General features: G+C 39.9%; 1 protein-coding gene across 1 annotated transcript; it reads left to right on the top strand.

Annotated features, from left to right (window-relative positions):
- The first annotated feature begins 10,567 nt into the window (after positions 1–10,567).
- LOC100794810 (uncharacterized) lies at positions 10,568–13,665 on the top strand. Its single transcript, XM_026124767.1, has 2 exons — positions 10,568–12,178; positions 13,621–13,665. The coding sequence occupies exons 1-2, from the start codon at positions 10,568–10,570 to the stop codon at positions 13,663–13,665; spliced, it is 1,656 nt and encodes a 551-aa protein (XP_025980552.1).

Here is a 13,665-nt window from a genome sequence, read left to right on the forward strand (position 1 = left end):
GTAGGGCTGGTGGTTCTTCTTTCCTGGCTTCCCGTGCTTTCTAGCTCTTGGTTTTAGGTGGTGATGCCACCTTCTCTTCTACTTCTGTCCTATCCTCCTGTGTCTCTGTCTTATCTTCCTTTGTCTGGTCTTCTTCCTCAACCTTACCTTCCTCTTGTGCTTTCCTCTGCCCTCGAGTTAGCACAGCCTTGCATTCTTCCTTTGGATTCTTCTCTGTGTTAGCCCCGAAAGTTCTAGTGGGCCTTTCAGCTTTGTCTTGTGCCAATTGGCCCATTTGAACTTCCAGGTTCCGAATGGCTGCATCCGTGCTCTTCTGATGGGACCGTGTCTCCTGGATGAATTGTAGCAAGAGCTCTTCTATGTTGGTGGGCTTGTCTTGCTGATTGGGGCCCTGGCTAGGATGCTGGTATGGCGGTTGGTATGGTTGTTGATTCCTCTGCTCCTTGTACTGATTTCCCTGATTCCTCCACCCTGAACCTTGCGTGAAGTTCCTTCCTTGATTGAATCCTGGTGGCCCATGATTGAATCCTGCTCCCCCTTGGTGGAATCCAGATGAGTTCCCCTGGTTATAACCCTGATATCCGCGATTTGGTACGCCCATATAGTTTACTTCTCGAGAAGTATCCTGTTGGCTTACACACTGTCCAGGCTCATGGGTTCCTCCGCATGTGGGGCATCCTTCTACCTGCAAAACAGAAGAGTGGGAAGAACTTACCGCTTGTAACTGTTGAGGTAGTTTGCTGAGGGTTTCGGTAAGGGCTTCAATCTGCCTCGTCAACAGCTTATTCTGTGCCAATGTCGCGTCTTGCGTGCCAAGTTCCAAAAGGCTTCTTTTTGTAGGCACATAGCTTCGATCACGAAGGATTGCTTGATCACTGGCCGCCATGTTCTCGATGAGCTCCATTGCTTCCTCCGGAGTCTTCAACTTGATTTTTCCCCCTGCGGACGCGTCTAGTAGCTGTTTCGAGTGGGGCCGCAAGCCATCGATGAATATATTCAGTTGTACCGGCTCGCTATATCCGTGTGTCGGTGTCTTTCGTAACAGCCCGTGGAAACGGTCTAGTGCTTCGCTGAGGGACTCATTCGGAAATTGGTGGAAGGAGGAAATCTCCATTTTCCCTTCGGCGGTCTTCGACTCTGGGAAGTATTTCTTTAAAAACTTTTCCACCACTTCTTCCCAGGTTCTTAAGCTGTTGCCTTTGAAAGAGTGCAACCATCGTTTTGCCTCTCCTGCTAGAGAAAAGGAGAAGAGGTTAAGGCGTACCGCATCTTCTGGGACTCCAGCGATCTTTACAGTGTTGCATATTTCAATGTATGAGGCAAGGTGAGCATATGGATCTTCGCTTGGAAGACCATGGAAGAGATTCCCTTGAATAAGCTGGATAAGGGAATGCGGGTAGGAGATATTTGCTGCTTGCACCTCCGGTCTTGCAATACTTGTGAAGAACTGAGGAGTAGCGGTGTTGGAGAAGTCTTCTAAGGTGACTCTTCGTGCCTGTTCCCCGTCCATTTCAGCGTGATGTGGAGAGAGAGGAGGTGATGTGTGACTGCTTCCTTCGGTGTCCTGTTCCCTTCTTCTTCTTGCAGCGTTGTTACGCCGACAAGTGGCTTCGATTTCCAAGTTGATAAGGACCACGTCTCCAGATGCAATCCTAAGTCGCATAAAAACAAGAAGGCACTACCCGTGCAATTATAGAGGAAAGAAAGAAAGAATAGAAGTAAAGAGAAAATACTGATAAAGTAAGCCAAGAAAAGAAGAATCGGGCTTACAAACTGATATAGTATTAAGTGCGAAAACAAAATCCCCGGCAACGGCGCCAAAAACTTGTTAGGACTTTGGCAAGTGCACCAAATCGTGACAAGTAGTAAAGCTCGGAAGTCCGAGTGTCGTGTCCGCAGGGATTTTATTGCACTTATTCAATACCTCTCAATTTGTAAGTGGGAGTAAAGTAGTAAAGTAGGAATGAAAGTAGGAATAGAAACGAGTGCAATTACTAAAACAAATAAGTAAAAGGGAAAACAATTGATAGAAATGCCAAGACTAGACAAACCCAATTGGCCTACGATGCATGTAAGTATGATATTCATTACCAATGAAATGGTGTTAGTTCTACCCACATCTGTTGACTACTTGCCCCTGATGCCTCACGTTGGCAAGCCTATTTTAACTACCTATCTCCCAAATGCCTTTGCGAAGATTCAATAATTAAAATGCGTTAAGATTAAGTTCTAGATGTTGCTTAGATGCATGGGCAGTGAGTTATCATTCTATGCCTAGTAATGCTAACCCAATGATTCTTTTCTTTAGATGTTCTATTAGGTGTTACCCTTTCCCAAGCGTATAACCCCTAAAACTGATGCATGCATTGAATCTTAAATATTATTGAGAATTACCCTCTCCCGAGCGATTAAAACCCAAAAAGAGATCTAAGAATGAATGCAAGAATAAAAGAAAAGAAATAGAACAGAAAAACCTGGAATAAATTCCTTTGCATTGATAACTGTTGAAGCTCATTGTACATCGTTGGCTTTTTAGGCCTGCCAGGCCCTAGCTAGGGGTTTAGCCACTCATGGCCATTGAGGGCTTACAACTGGGAATGAAAGAAAGCTAGGCTAACAAAACAAAGAATGTAGAGAGGGAAGAGAACTCAGGCTTGAAGTACTGAGAGTGATGTTCTGAGATGGGATGATATTTCCTTGGGACTGCCTCTCTATTTATAGTGGCTGTAGTGGGCTTACGGGCCTTCGTAGTCGCGCTCAGCGCCACACCTAGCGCTTAGCGCGTTCAGATCGCGCGCTGGGCGCGCCATGCACGCTGGGCCTGTGCTTCTGTTGGATCGTGCGCTGGGCGCCTAGCTGGGCTTAGCGCGCGTAACGGTTTCCACCTTCGTGCTTAACGCCACGCTCAGCGCCTGCAGTTAGCTGCACGCTTAGCGCCTGGTGCGCGCTGAGCGCCCCTATTGGATTGGGCCTGCTTCAGAATTTCTTCTTTTTTTTTTCTTCCTTTCTGTGCCACTTTTGCTAAATGCAACCTTATTTTTTGTATCTGCAACCAGAAATTCAATTTAAATTAATTTTCTCACTTTTAATTACAAATAACTGCTAAATAATTAATTTTAAGCCAAAATTTGACTATTTAACTCCTATAAATTCACAATTATTTAGCAGTTATCATAAATGATGACCCAACTGCTTGCCCCTTAGTGGCATATCCGAGGTGAGGTTTGAAGTCAGTTAGATTATGGTCTAGGGGTGCTTCATGTGTCTCCCCATGGGTTGAGAGACATGTGCATGATCAGATTGGGGTTGATGGCTCTCAACGGGCATGGGTGCGGAGTTTTCGACATTCTCATTGGAAATGTGTGCAACATTGGGTGGTGTATAGTTGGGAGGCAAGTCATATGGTGGGAAGGAATGCTTGTTCTGAACTTGCACAAAATGGGGGCTGTCCACACTTTCCAACTCTTTGCCTCCCTGACCTACCATATCCGAGGCTGGGTGATTTATTTGATTGAAGCCGGGTGGGTGAGTCGGGTCCACTTCTGTGGTGGTACTTGCAACAACAAGTGTAGCCGTGTTGACTTCCATCATTTTTCTCATACTCATCATGGCTTCCATCATTGTGGCCATTTGCTCTTTCGTGGCCTCCATGTCAGCCTTCATCTGCTCTTGCACCTCCTCTATTTCACTCATTACTCTAGCTTTGGCATGCGTTTGGTAAGGGCGCCATAAAGCGCATTCTTTCCTTTTGATTACAATGATTACAGTTTTGATTTCAAGGAAAGAATTCAATGAGCAATGCCACCAATGAGAAAAGAAAAATAAGCATGGATGTATGTGAATGATGCATTGTTGAAGTATTGCGAATTTTACACAGGACATAAGGTCGAAGCAATTTAGATTTAAACAACATTGTTCCTTACATCTTGTCAGAGTTAAAGTAAAACTGGAAATAAAACATGGACATCAACAGTCCTTAATTTTTTGTAAATTATTTAACTCAAGCATGTGTTGGGAGTAGACAAAGAAGAGATGTAACTCGATCCATCTTCTGCCCCAACTTTTGCAAGCTGGTTACTTCCATACTTGACCTTGACTTGATGAAAACCTTTTCTTAAAGTTCTTGGTTTGACCCCATAATCCAAGGAATAGAAATTTTGATTGTCAATACTTCGATAACATATCATAGAGATGAATGACTAGGGCATACTTATGCTATGCATGGAAAATGCAATTATGAGATCGACATAAGATGCCCGAAGAACCATCATTTCCTAGTTAACCATGCATTAGGTACCATGTTCACATGATTTTCAATCATCTTTTTAAGAGAAATAAGTGTATGATCCCAACATGGTTGGTTTATAGCCGTCAACATGGTACCCAACACATGTAACAAAAAAAATATGGTGTAAACTTCCATGCTTCATTGTGACTTTCTTTTGTTTTTGTTTTTTTTTTGTTTTGTAGAGGAAAATGCAAGGATCATGCATGTGAACTATGAAAATAGAATGTATGCAGTTGGCAGAACAAAAGCATGCTAAATGAAGATGTATGATAATGCAACGACTCATGCAAATGCAATGCATGAATATGATAAATGATAAATGTAGGAATGGTATGTCCATTGCGATGCCATGAAGAGATGCATGATGCAATTAAGGAACATGCCAAAGTGAGTTTGCTATGTGCCCCTAAATCAGGAACCTAATGGAAAGGATCCAAAAGTCCACTTCTAGTGATAATTCCCAAGGATGGTTTCATGTAACTTTACTGGCTTCTAGAGATTTCATCCTCTTAGGTAATACATTGTGGTGATAGGGACTATCAACGACAATGCGTCACTAAAAGAGGAAAACTCTAGATGAGGCTTCACTGTTATCAAGCGAGTTGGAGACCCAACATGACCACAGATCAACCTCCACTCCTTATGGCTCACATAGACCCGGGTATAGGGCCCAATATCTCAATGTGTGTGTGAGGTGTAGGTGTCATGTGTGTGTAGAAAAAATATTCCTAACTATGAATGTAATCGATAGACAACCACACACCAAACATAACAACATAGCAAGGGTTATATACAGATATGGACAAAGCAACAAATAAAAGGGAAAAAGGAACATAAATAAAGAAGAAGTCACAATAAAAACATTGCACACTGATCAAATGACCTAACTCTCTAACAAGTCCCCAGTGGAGTTGCCAATTACCATAACCTATCCTTCAGCGGGAGGGCGAGGCGAAACAAAATGACACATCTTCTCGTGAAGAAAACGCGCGGAGTCGCCACCAAAGTTTATTAGAGAAAAACGTTAGAAAATCCAAAAAGACGGAGGTCTGCAGATTTTGAAAATAAGGGTTCAACAGTTATTTACGCACGGGGAAGTTATTAGCACCCCATGCGCTCGTCACAAGGGACGACAACCTTTAATCGAGTGTGCAAAAACGTGACTTCAAAATTATGTATTTTCCCTTTTTATATTTTTTTTGTGTTTTCCCTTTTTATTTTTTTGGGGTCGACAAGGGTGTTGCCCTTGCTCCTATGTATCCTCAGGTGCGATGAGGAATTCAGACCTACGTAGTTCTTTAAGTCTGAAAGTTTGTGGGTTACATTGATTTTATGTTTTTTGAAAGATTGATTTTAATTGAAAACAAAATTCGTTTAAGGCGTTGGACCTTAAAACGATGTTTTAAACTTTGAAAAGCGGAGAGAGTCGTTTAAGGAGTTGGACCTTGAGACGATCTTTTGATTTTTGAAAAGAGGAGAGAATCGTTAAGGCATTGGACCTTGAAAAAATCTCAAGTGATATTTGATAAAAAGAAATTAGTTATGAATTAGTTTTATCATGGTTTTTGCTTATTAACCTTCAACCTTTTTTTTAAGATAACTTGCGACACAATGATTGGTTAAAACTTACTTTACCAAAGAAAAGCGATTACCGATGATAGGAGAAGGAGATGAAGATGAACAAAACAATAAAGAGGACCCCCCCTAAGGGTACATACATCATGTTCAAATCCTTAAAGACAAACACCAACCGGATGACGAACAAAGAACGAACGAAGAATGATGTAGAAGTCGATTACGGTCGCAATTCGGTAGTGCCTCAGCCTTGTTTTTCTCTTCTTCCTTCTTCTTCTCTCTGATTTCTATCAATTTCTCTCAATGTTGGACCTTGGAACCCCCCTCTCAGCCCTTCTTCACGCCTATTTATAGCAAAACAAGGCATTTGGGACAAAGGCAGCTCGCCCAGGCGAGTTGTTGCTTCACTCTGAAGTAACCTTGCTCGCCAGGTGAGCTGGTTACTTCACCATGAAGTTATTTGGTGGCCCAGGCGAGCAAGAGGCTAGCTTGGGCTAGCTAGGGACCAAAAAACTCCCTGAAATGACCCCTTTGCCCCTCCCCTTCGGTATCTTTCGCAATTTTGATCAAAGCATTGAATGATCATCTGTTTTGCACTATAACTGGCATTCAACATAGTAAGTCAACTAACAAGGATCAAAAGATCAACAAACGATAGTCCCCGGACGAAATTAGGGTATGACAACATCAACTTAAGTACAACCAAAGTCCCTATGGATTTGACACTCGGACTTTTGAGTCTTTTACTACTTAAAATGAATTGGTACACTTGCCAATCAGTTAACACTCTCTTGCATCGCAAGAAGACCCATGAATATGTGATGCTCGTCCACTGTTAGGAACCACTGAGCATGCTACTCATTCGCCAAGAATCGATGTTTCAACAAGATTGATACAAACCCATAAATTAACGATGCGGATGGCAGTGCATGAGGCTTCCCCAGGTATGGAGTACAACGGTGTAGATCTAGATGACGTGCACATGGCCTCAATATAGTCATCAAGATGCTCAAAGGTGACCATCTTTTCATTGATCTTGTCCTCGATGACGCGCATCCTTGTCTGCAGTCAACACTTGCTTCTTGATTTTACTCAAGGGTGAAGGTGTCGTTAGGGTTGAAGAATTGTTGGTCATTGGGATTAGAGGAGTCAGTGCTGGATCGAATCTCAGTGAGGATGTAGTTGGTCTTTTCCATGAGGTTCTGGTTGATGACATTGTTGTTAGAGGAGTCGAGGTTGACATCTATGGTGCCACGTAGGACAAGGATGGTGATGAAACCGCAAAGGATGGCGATCTTGATGTTGTTGAAGGTCTTTTGGATCTTATGGCTATGGGGAAGCATGTTATCACTATTTTGTGTGTTTAAGGTTGACAAACGTGCACTGGTGCTTTGCTTATGGTGGTTCTTTTGCCACATGGAAGTTGAGATAGAATGGAAGCTGAATATTAGGGTGTGGTTTAATATGGATTTTTTTTTCAAACAGTTGGTGGACATGGGATCTTAGGGTATACGAAAGGTCATGGTGCAAATGTAAGGAGCCCAAGAATAAAAAAACATATCAGAATAGTTAAAGTTTCATTAGCTATGTTGATGTTAAATGTCATAATTTGTTCTAATATTAAGAGTTTTTTATGTATACTTTTGTTTCTATCGTAAATAAATGTGGTTTTGGGTATAGTATGTTTCCTTGTATACGTGATCGGGGTAAGGAAGTTGAGAGAGTTGGTGTTAGGTTGACGTGGTTGTCATGTGTATTTTGCCTGGCAAGGATCATATCCTTGGCTGTAATACAAGTTCCTTTTGTAATATATTTTCAATTTTCAATTAGCTTCTAAAAAAAATATAGACTAGAATTCGATAGATCAATTGCAATTGTTTTTTTTTCTTGGAAACAACATGAAACTAACATGGGTTAATCACATGCACAATTCTGTTAATGAAACTAACACCATTTGGGATACATGGAAGACTTGTGTAATGAGAATGTAAATTTTAGGTTGTTTTGAGTAGGGTGAAAGAAGGAAGGGTGTAACTATAATTAGAGTAAACCTCAGGGGAGGTCACTAGAATTTTAGGATATACTTGGGCCTCTTAAAGCCCATCCTAATAATACCCATATGCCTACATTGAACCTTGTCCTCAAGGTTTTGAGAATTTTCTAAACCATTGAAAGTGAAGATGGGTAGGTAATGGATGGTTGAAAAGTTTGAAGCCAACCATCTAAAGCTTGGGGGGTGCACATCATGTATTGGAGATGAATTGAAATTCTAAAATATGAAAGACACTTTAAGGGTAATGGATAGGTGGGGAGCCAACAACGTTGGTATGATGGATGATTTGTGCAAAGGAATGGACGATTGTGATTTAAGTAGGAGGGTCTTTTGAGTTATAAAAACATCTAATGGTGCATTGGGGATATGGGGAAATGGTTAGGGTACAAGTGTCTTGTGGTCAAGTGGGACTGCAAGGGATGTGGTGGTCAAGGTTTTAGAGAGTGGGTTTTGGGAAATCATTGGATTAACAATTGAGCTAGGAAAGACACGTGGTCGGTGTACAATGCTTGCAACATGATGGGGTAAAATGGATGGTTCAAATGTGTGCAAGTTTGGCTTTCACATTCCAATTTGGGAGAATGGAAGGGATTGGAAACACGATGCCACCTACGAAAGCTTTTTATGCATAATGTCCATATCATTGGTTGAGAACTTCATCTTCACGTGCGTCTTCTTTGTGAGTGTTGCGACATGTGCTGGTTTCTTTGAGAACTTGCTTTCCATGAGCTTAATCTTTGACAATGACTTCTTCTACACAATTTGATGTACGGGCTTTGTGGTAGCCATGGATGATGACTTTTGAGATGCATTTATCGGCGATGATTGTTAATGTGTAAAATATGTTAGCCTAGTCATAATGAAATTCCTTCCCTAATTAATTACCGATTCCCAAAATCAACTAAAGCCTAAATCAAGGTCAAAAAATGTTTTTTTTGCCTTAAATCAATACTCTAATGATCATAGACCTATTAATTTAATTCAAAGAATAAAATCAATTATAGGGATGATTAATTAAAGATTAACTAATCTATATGAGATTACCTAAACAATTTGATCATGCAATTTGGTGTAAAACATTCTCTACCTAGATCTACCAATTACATTCAAATGATCTCACTATTATGCAATCAATTGAGTATTAGAATGATCGGTTCCAAACAAACATTAAAATAAGGAAGATAATTAATTAACATAAAACAATGAGAAATTCCATTAAGAATAAGAAGAGGAGTACATTTAGACAATTACATCATAACCTAGACTAGGGGGACTAACCACTCATGATCAGAGCAAAACTAAAAATCGTATCAAAACTAAACATAGACATACCAATAGGAAGGAACGATGATTATAAATTCATCCTAGCGGTGTTGTCCACACTCTTAAGCTCTCAACAACCCTTAAGGTTCTCTCAAATTCGTTAAAAGATAAGAATGAAACTCAAGAATAAACTCTCTTTGAAAGACAGATAGAGGCTTTATTCCTTATTTATAACATTTTATGGAGTTTCTTCATCTATATTTCATTAATTAAAAAATATTATCAATTAGGATTTGAATTTCACAGATGATACTTGCCATCTTTACAGGTGACACATACAAATCACATACATACAAAATTATTACCACACGTTGATAACTGCTAAATAATTGTATTTTGATAGTAGAAAATTAGTCAAATATTGGCCTGAAATTAATTATTTAGCAGTTATTTGTGATTAAAAGTTAGAAAATTAATTAAATTGAATTTTTGGGTGCAGATATAAAAATTGGAGGTGTAACAAGCAAAAAGGGCAGAAAAATTGAAGAAAAGAAGAAAATTTGAAGAAGGCCCAACCCAATATGCATGCTCAGCGCGCGTCACGGGCTAAGCGGGCCAGGAAGTACACGCGCTAAGTGCAGGGTGTCGCACTAAGCGTGCCTACGAAGGCCCAAAGCCCACTTCAGTAGCTATAAATAGAGAGTCAGTCCAAGGGACAGGACACACCACCACAGAACCCCCTCTCCTAGGGGTTTCATTTACTCCCTTTCTTTCTTTCACCCCTCCTCTCATTGTAAAGCCCTCATGACCATGAGTGGCTAATCCCCTAGCTAGGGCCTGGCAGGCCTAAAAAGCCAATGATGTATGGAGCATTTCAAGAGTTATCAATAAAAAGAGGAATTCCCTCCAGGTTCTTTATTTATTTACCGTTCTTTCTTTTTACATCCTGTATCTCTGAACTTGCTTTCTATTCGGGTTTAGTCCACTCGGGAGAGGGTAAAGCCTAATTAGGGGTAAGGAATGAATACTTGAATCTGTTTTAAGGGTTAGGCCACTCGGGAGAGGGTAACGCTTAAGAGAACACTAAAAGGAGGAAATTACTTTGTTTTCCGTACTTGATTATTTGCATATTCCAATTTTAAAGCAATTAGTTTTCACTTTTTTTTTTATTTTATTTTACTTTCTTTTTTTGTATCTATTATTTTTTTTAGTTGCTTCATTTTATTTTTCAATTTTTTCTCTTTATTCTTTTCTTTTTTTAAAAGAAATAAATAAAAAATTTAAAAATTAAAAAAAAGATATTTAAGTTTAATTTTTATTCTGTGATAATGTGCACGGTAGTTGTTTCTTTTGTGAACAGTGCATATTCCTTCTTTAAAGAATGCATCATGGCAAAAGATCGTCCGAGGATGACACTAGAGGATTACTCTAGTCCTATTATACCTCAATACTTCACCAGCATAGCCAGACCAGAGGTGCAGGCGGCCAACTTCTCATATCCATATTCCTTGATCCAGTTGATTCAAGGGAATCTATTTCATGGCCTACCAAGTGAAGATCCATACGCACACCTGGCCATATATATCGACATTTGCAACATGGTGAAGATAGTAGGAGTTCCTGAAAATGCAACACGCCTCAATCTTTTCTCTTTTTCACTAGCAGGTAAAGCAAAAATATGGCTTCGCTCGTTTAAGGGGAATAGCTTGCGGACATGGGAAGAAGTTGTAGAGAAATTCTTAAAGAAATACTTTCCAGAATCAAAGACTGTTGAAGGGAAGTTAGAAATCTCTTCCTTCCATCAATTTCTCGATGAATCCCTCAGCGAGGCACTTGACCGCTTCCGCGGACTGTTAAGGAAAACACCTACACATGGGTACAGTGAACCGGTGCAACTAAACATCTTCATAGATGGCCTGCGACCACAATCAAAGCAATTACTAGATGCATCCGCAGGAGGGAAGATCAAGCTAAAGACATCGGAGGAGGCAATGAAACTCATAGAAAACATGGCAGCTAGTGATCACGCCATTCTTCGTGATCGCACATATGCACCAACAAAGAGAAGCCTTCTAGAACTCACCACTCAAGATGCAATCTTGGCTCAAAAGAAGTTGTTGTCCCAACAAATAGAAGCCCTGACAGAGACCCTCAACAAGCTTCCACAGCAACTACAAGCGGTAAGTCCTTCTCACTCTTCTGTTATGAAGGTAAGGGGATGTCACATATGTGGAGGAACACATGAGTCAGGCTTATGCATGGTCCAAGATGAAGCATCCAATGAAGTTAACTACATGGGCAGTCATAATCATCAAGGATTCCATCAAAGAGGACCACCAGGATTCTATCAGAGCGATAATTTTTTGCAGGACCACGATTGGAGATATTATCCAAGTAATAACTTCAACCAAGGGGGTTCACCCTATCAGCATCCTAGTCAGGGTCCGAGTCAGCAAGAGAAGCCGCCTATCAGTATAGAGGAAATGCTCTTAAGTTTCATCCAAGAGACAAGGGCAAACGCTCAGGAGACGAAGGCATTCATCCAGGCAAATGCTCAAGAGAAAAAAACATTCATCCAGGAGACGAGATCACATCAAAAGAGCACAGATGCAGCCATCAGAAACCTGGAGATACAAATAGGCCAACTAGCTGAGTCAATTGCTGAAAAGCCCACTGAAACCTTTGCGGTAAATGCTGAGATGAAGCCCAAAGAGGATTGCAAGGTAATTTTCACTGAGAGAGAAGAGGAAGAAAAGAAAACTGAGGAAGATGTGCGTGATGGGGAAGGAGAAAAGAAGGAAGAAACAGAAAGAAATGAGGAGAAAGCACAACAATGGGAGAAGTACTCACAAGTAGAAATTCAGCAAGAAAGTATTCTCCAAGTCAATACCCCTCCTCATCAACTGATTGTCAAGGAAGAAAGGCATGGAAAACATGAGAAAGCCTTAAGTGTCATTCTTTCCTTGATCGCTACCACTTCTCTTGCAATAATGTGGAAGGTGCTTCCAAAATACACGAGTTTCATGGCGTCTCTAACTAAGAGGCGAAAATGCAAGGAAGATGTGTTCTACGTGACCTTCATGCCACCTTGAAGGCATTTGACTCGTCAAGCTAATGACGTTAAAGAAGCGCTTACTGGGAGGCAACCCAGGATTTCTTACTTTATCTCTCTTTTAGTTAATCGCATTTTGTTTTTTTTAGGATAGTTGTGTTATTTCTTTTCTTTATTTTGATTTTATGCATTTTGATTTCAGCAATTTAATTTCAGTAGTTTAAATTTATGCGTGAATAAATAAATTGCATGATAACTTGAGAAATGACAATTCTGAGTTTGTTCTGAAAGGTCCAACACTTGAAAGGCTACTAGTCATTGGAAAACACTGGTCTTGGAAGCAAAAGTTAGATCAAGGAATGAAACATGATTCACGGAAAAGGAAAGGTTAGCTTGATGGAATGAGGACACATCTGGTACGCTAATACTGAATTAATCCCGGTGAGAGTGTGACCTTAATTGTGAGAGAAAACGCCTATTTTTAAACTCTTAGTTTTGCATCATTCTTGGACTGTTAAAACTAGTTACTTAAGGTGGATATGATCAAGGCCATGTTTGCTTTATTTCACCCACTCAGCCAAAAAGCCAACCCAACATAATTTTATCCCTTGCACCTATATTGAGCCGAAAGAATTATAATGATTTATTCTAAGTAGAACCCTAAGCCAAGAAATTGATATTCCTGACCGTGTGTAGGATTCTAAGAGAGTAGTAGGGTTCCAAATGATAATAAGGCCTTAATTTGGGGGATTTTGAACAAATGGGTAAAGTAGCCAAGGAAATAACACACACTAGAACACCTCTAAGTAATTGTGAGCCCATTGTTATTATTATGCTTATTATTGAAAAAAAAGAAAAAAAAGAAGATAAAAAAATGGAAAAAGAAAAAGAAATATATATATATATATATATATATATATATATATATATATATATATATATATATATATATATATATATATATATATATAATAAATAAAAAGGGCCAGAATGAAAAAGAGAAGTGTCCGTGGAAAGTGCTAAAGGAAAAAAGGGGCTTAAAGTGGGAAATAGGTCTTGGCAAGAAATCAAATTTTTGGAATGTATGCTCTCTTATAATCTTATATTTTGAATTTCCAAGAAAAACCATGATTCTTTGTTAGCCAGACCCCATTACAAGCCATAAAAGTCCTTAGTGATCCACCGAAGGTAATTAAGGCTAACCTTAACCGAGATGAAGTACAAAACTCTTGAGTTTTATTTACAGGTTGTTAAAATTGCAAACACTTGACCAGACACTTGTGAGCAGAGAGAAACACCAGCTTTGTAAGGAAGTAAGGCAAGCCGGACCTGTTGGAATTCTAGATAATTGACTTGTTTCTGCTCTTGTGTTTATGCTTTTATTTTAAGATCATGACAGATGCAAAGAGACCAGTCAAAGGATCAAGGAATTGA

The sequence above is a fragment of the Glycine max genome, chromosome 12 (genome assembly GCF_000004515.6).
Source record: "Glycine max cultivar Williams 82 chromosome 12, Glycine_max_v4.0, whole genome shotgun sequence".
Lineage (NCBI taxonomy): Eukaryota > Viridiplantae > Streptophyta > Magnoliopsida > Fabales > Fabaceae > Glycine > Glycine max.

What these genes read in the sequence shown, in the direction of transcription:
- LOC100794810 (XM_026124767.1), top strand. Translation starts at nt 10,568, where the DNA reads ATGGCAAAAGATCGTCCGAGGATGACACTAGAGGATTACTCTAGTCCT. An exon ending in CTCTTGCAATAATGTGGAAG is followed by an intron (nt 12,179 to 13,620) that starts GTGCTTCCAAAA and finishes TTTTATTTTAAG; the next exon opens with ATCATGACAGATGCAAAGAG.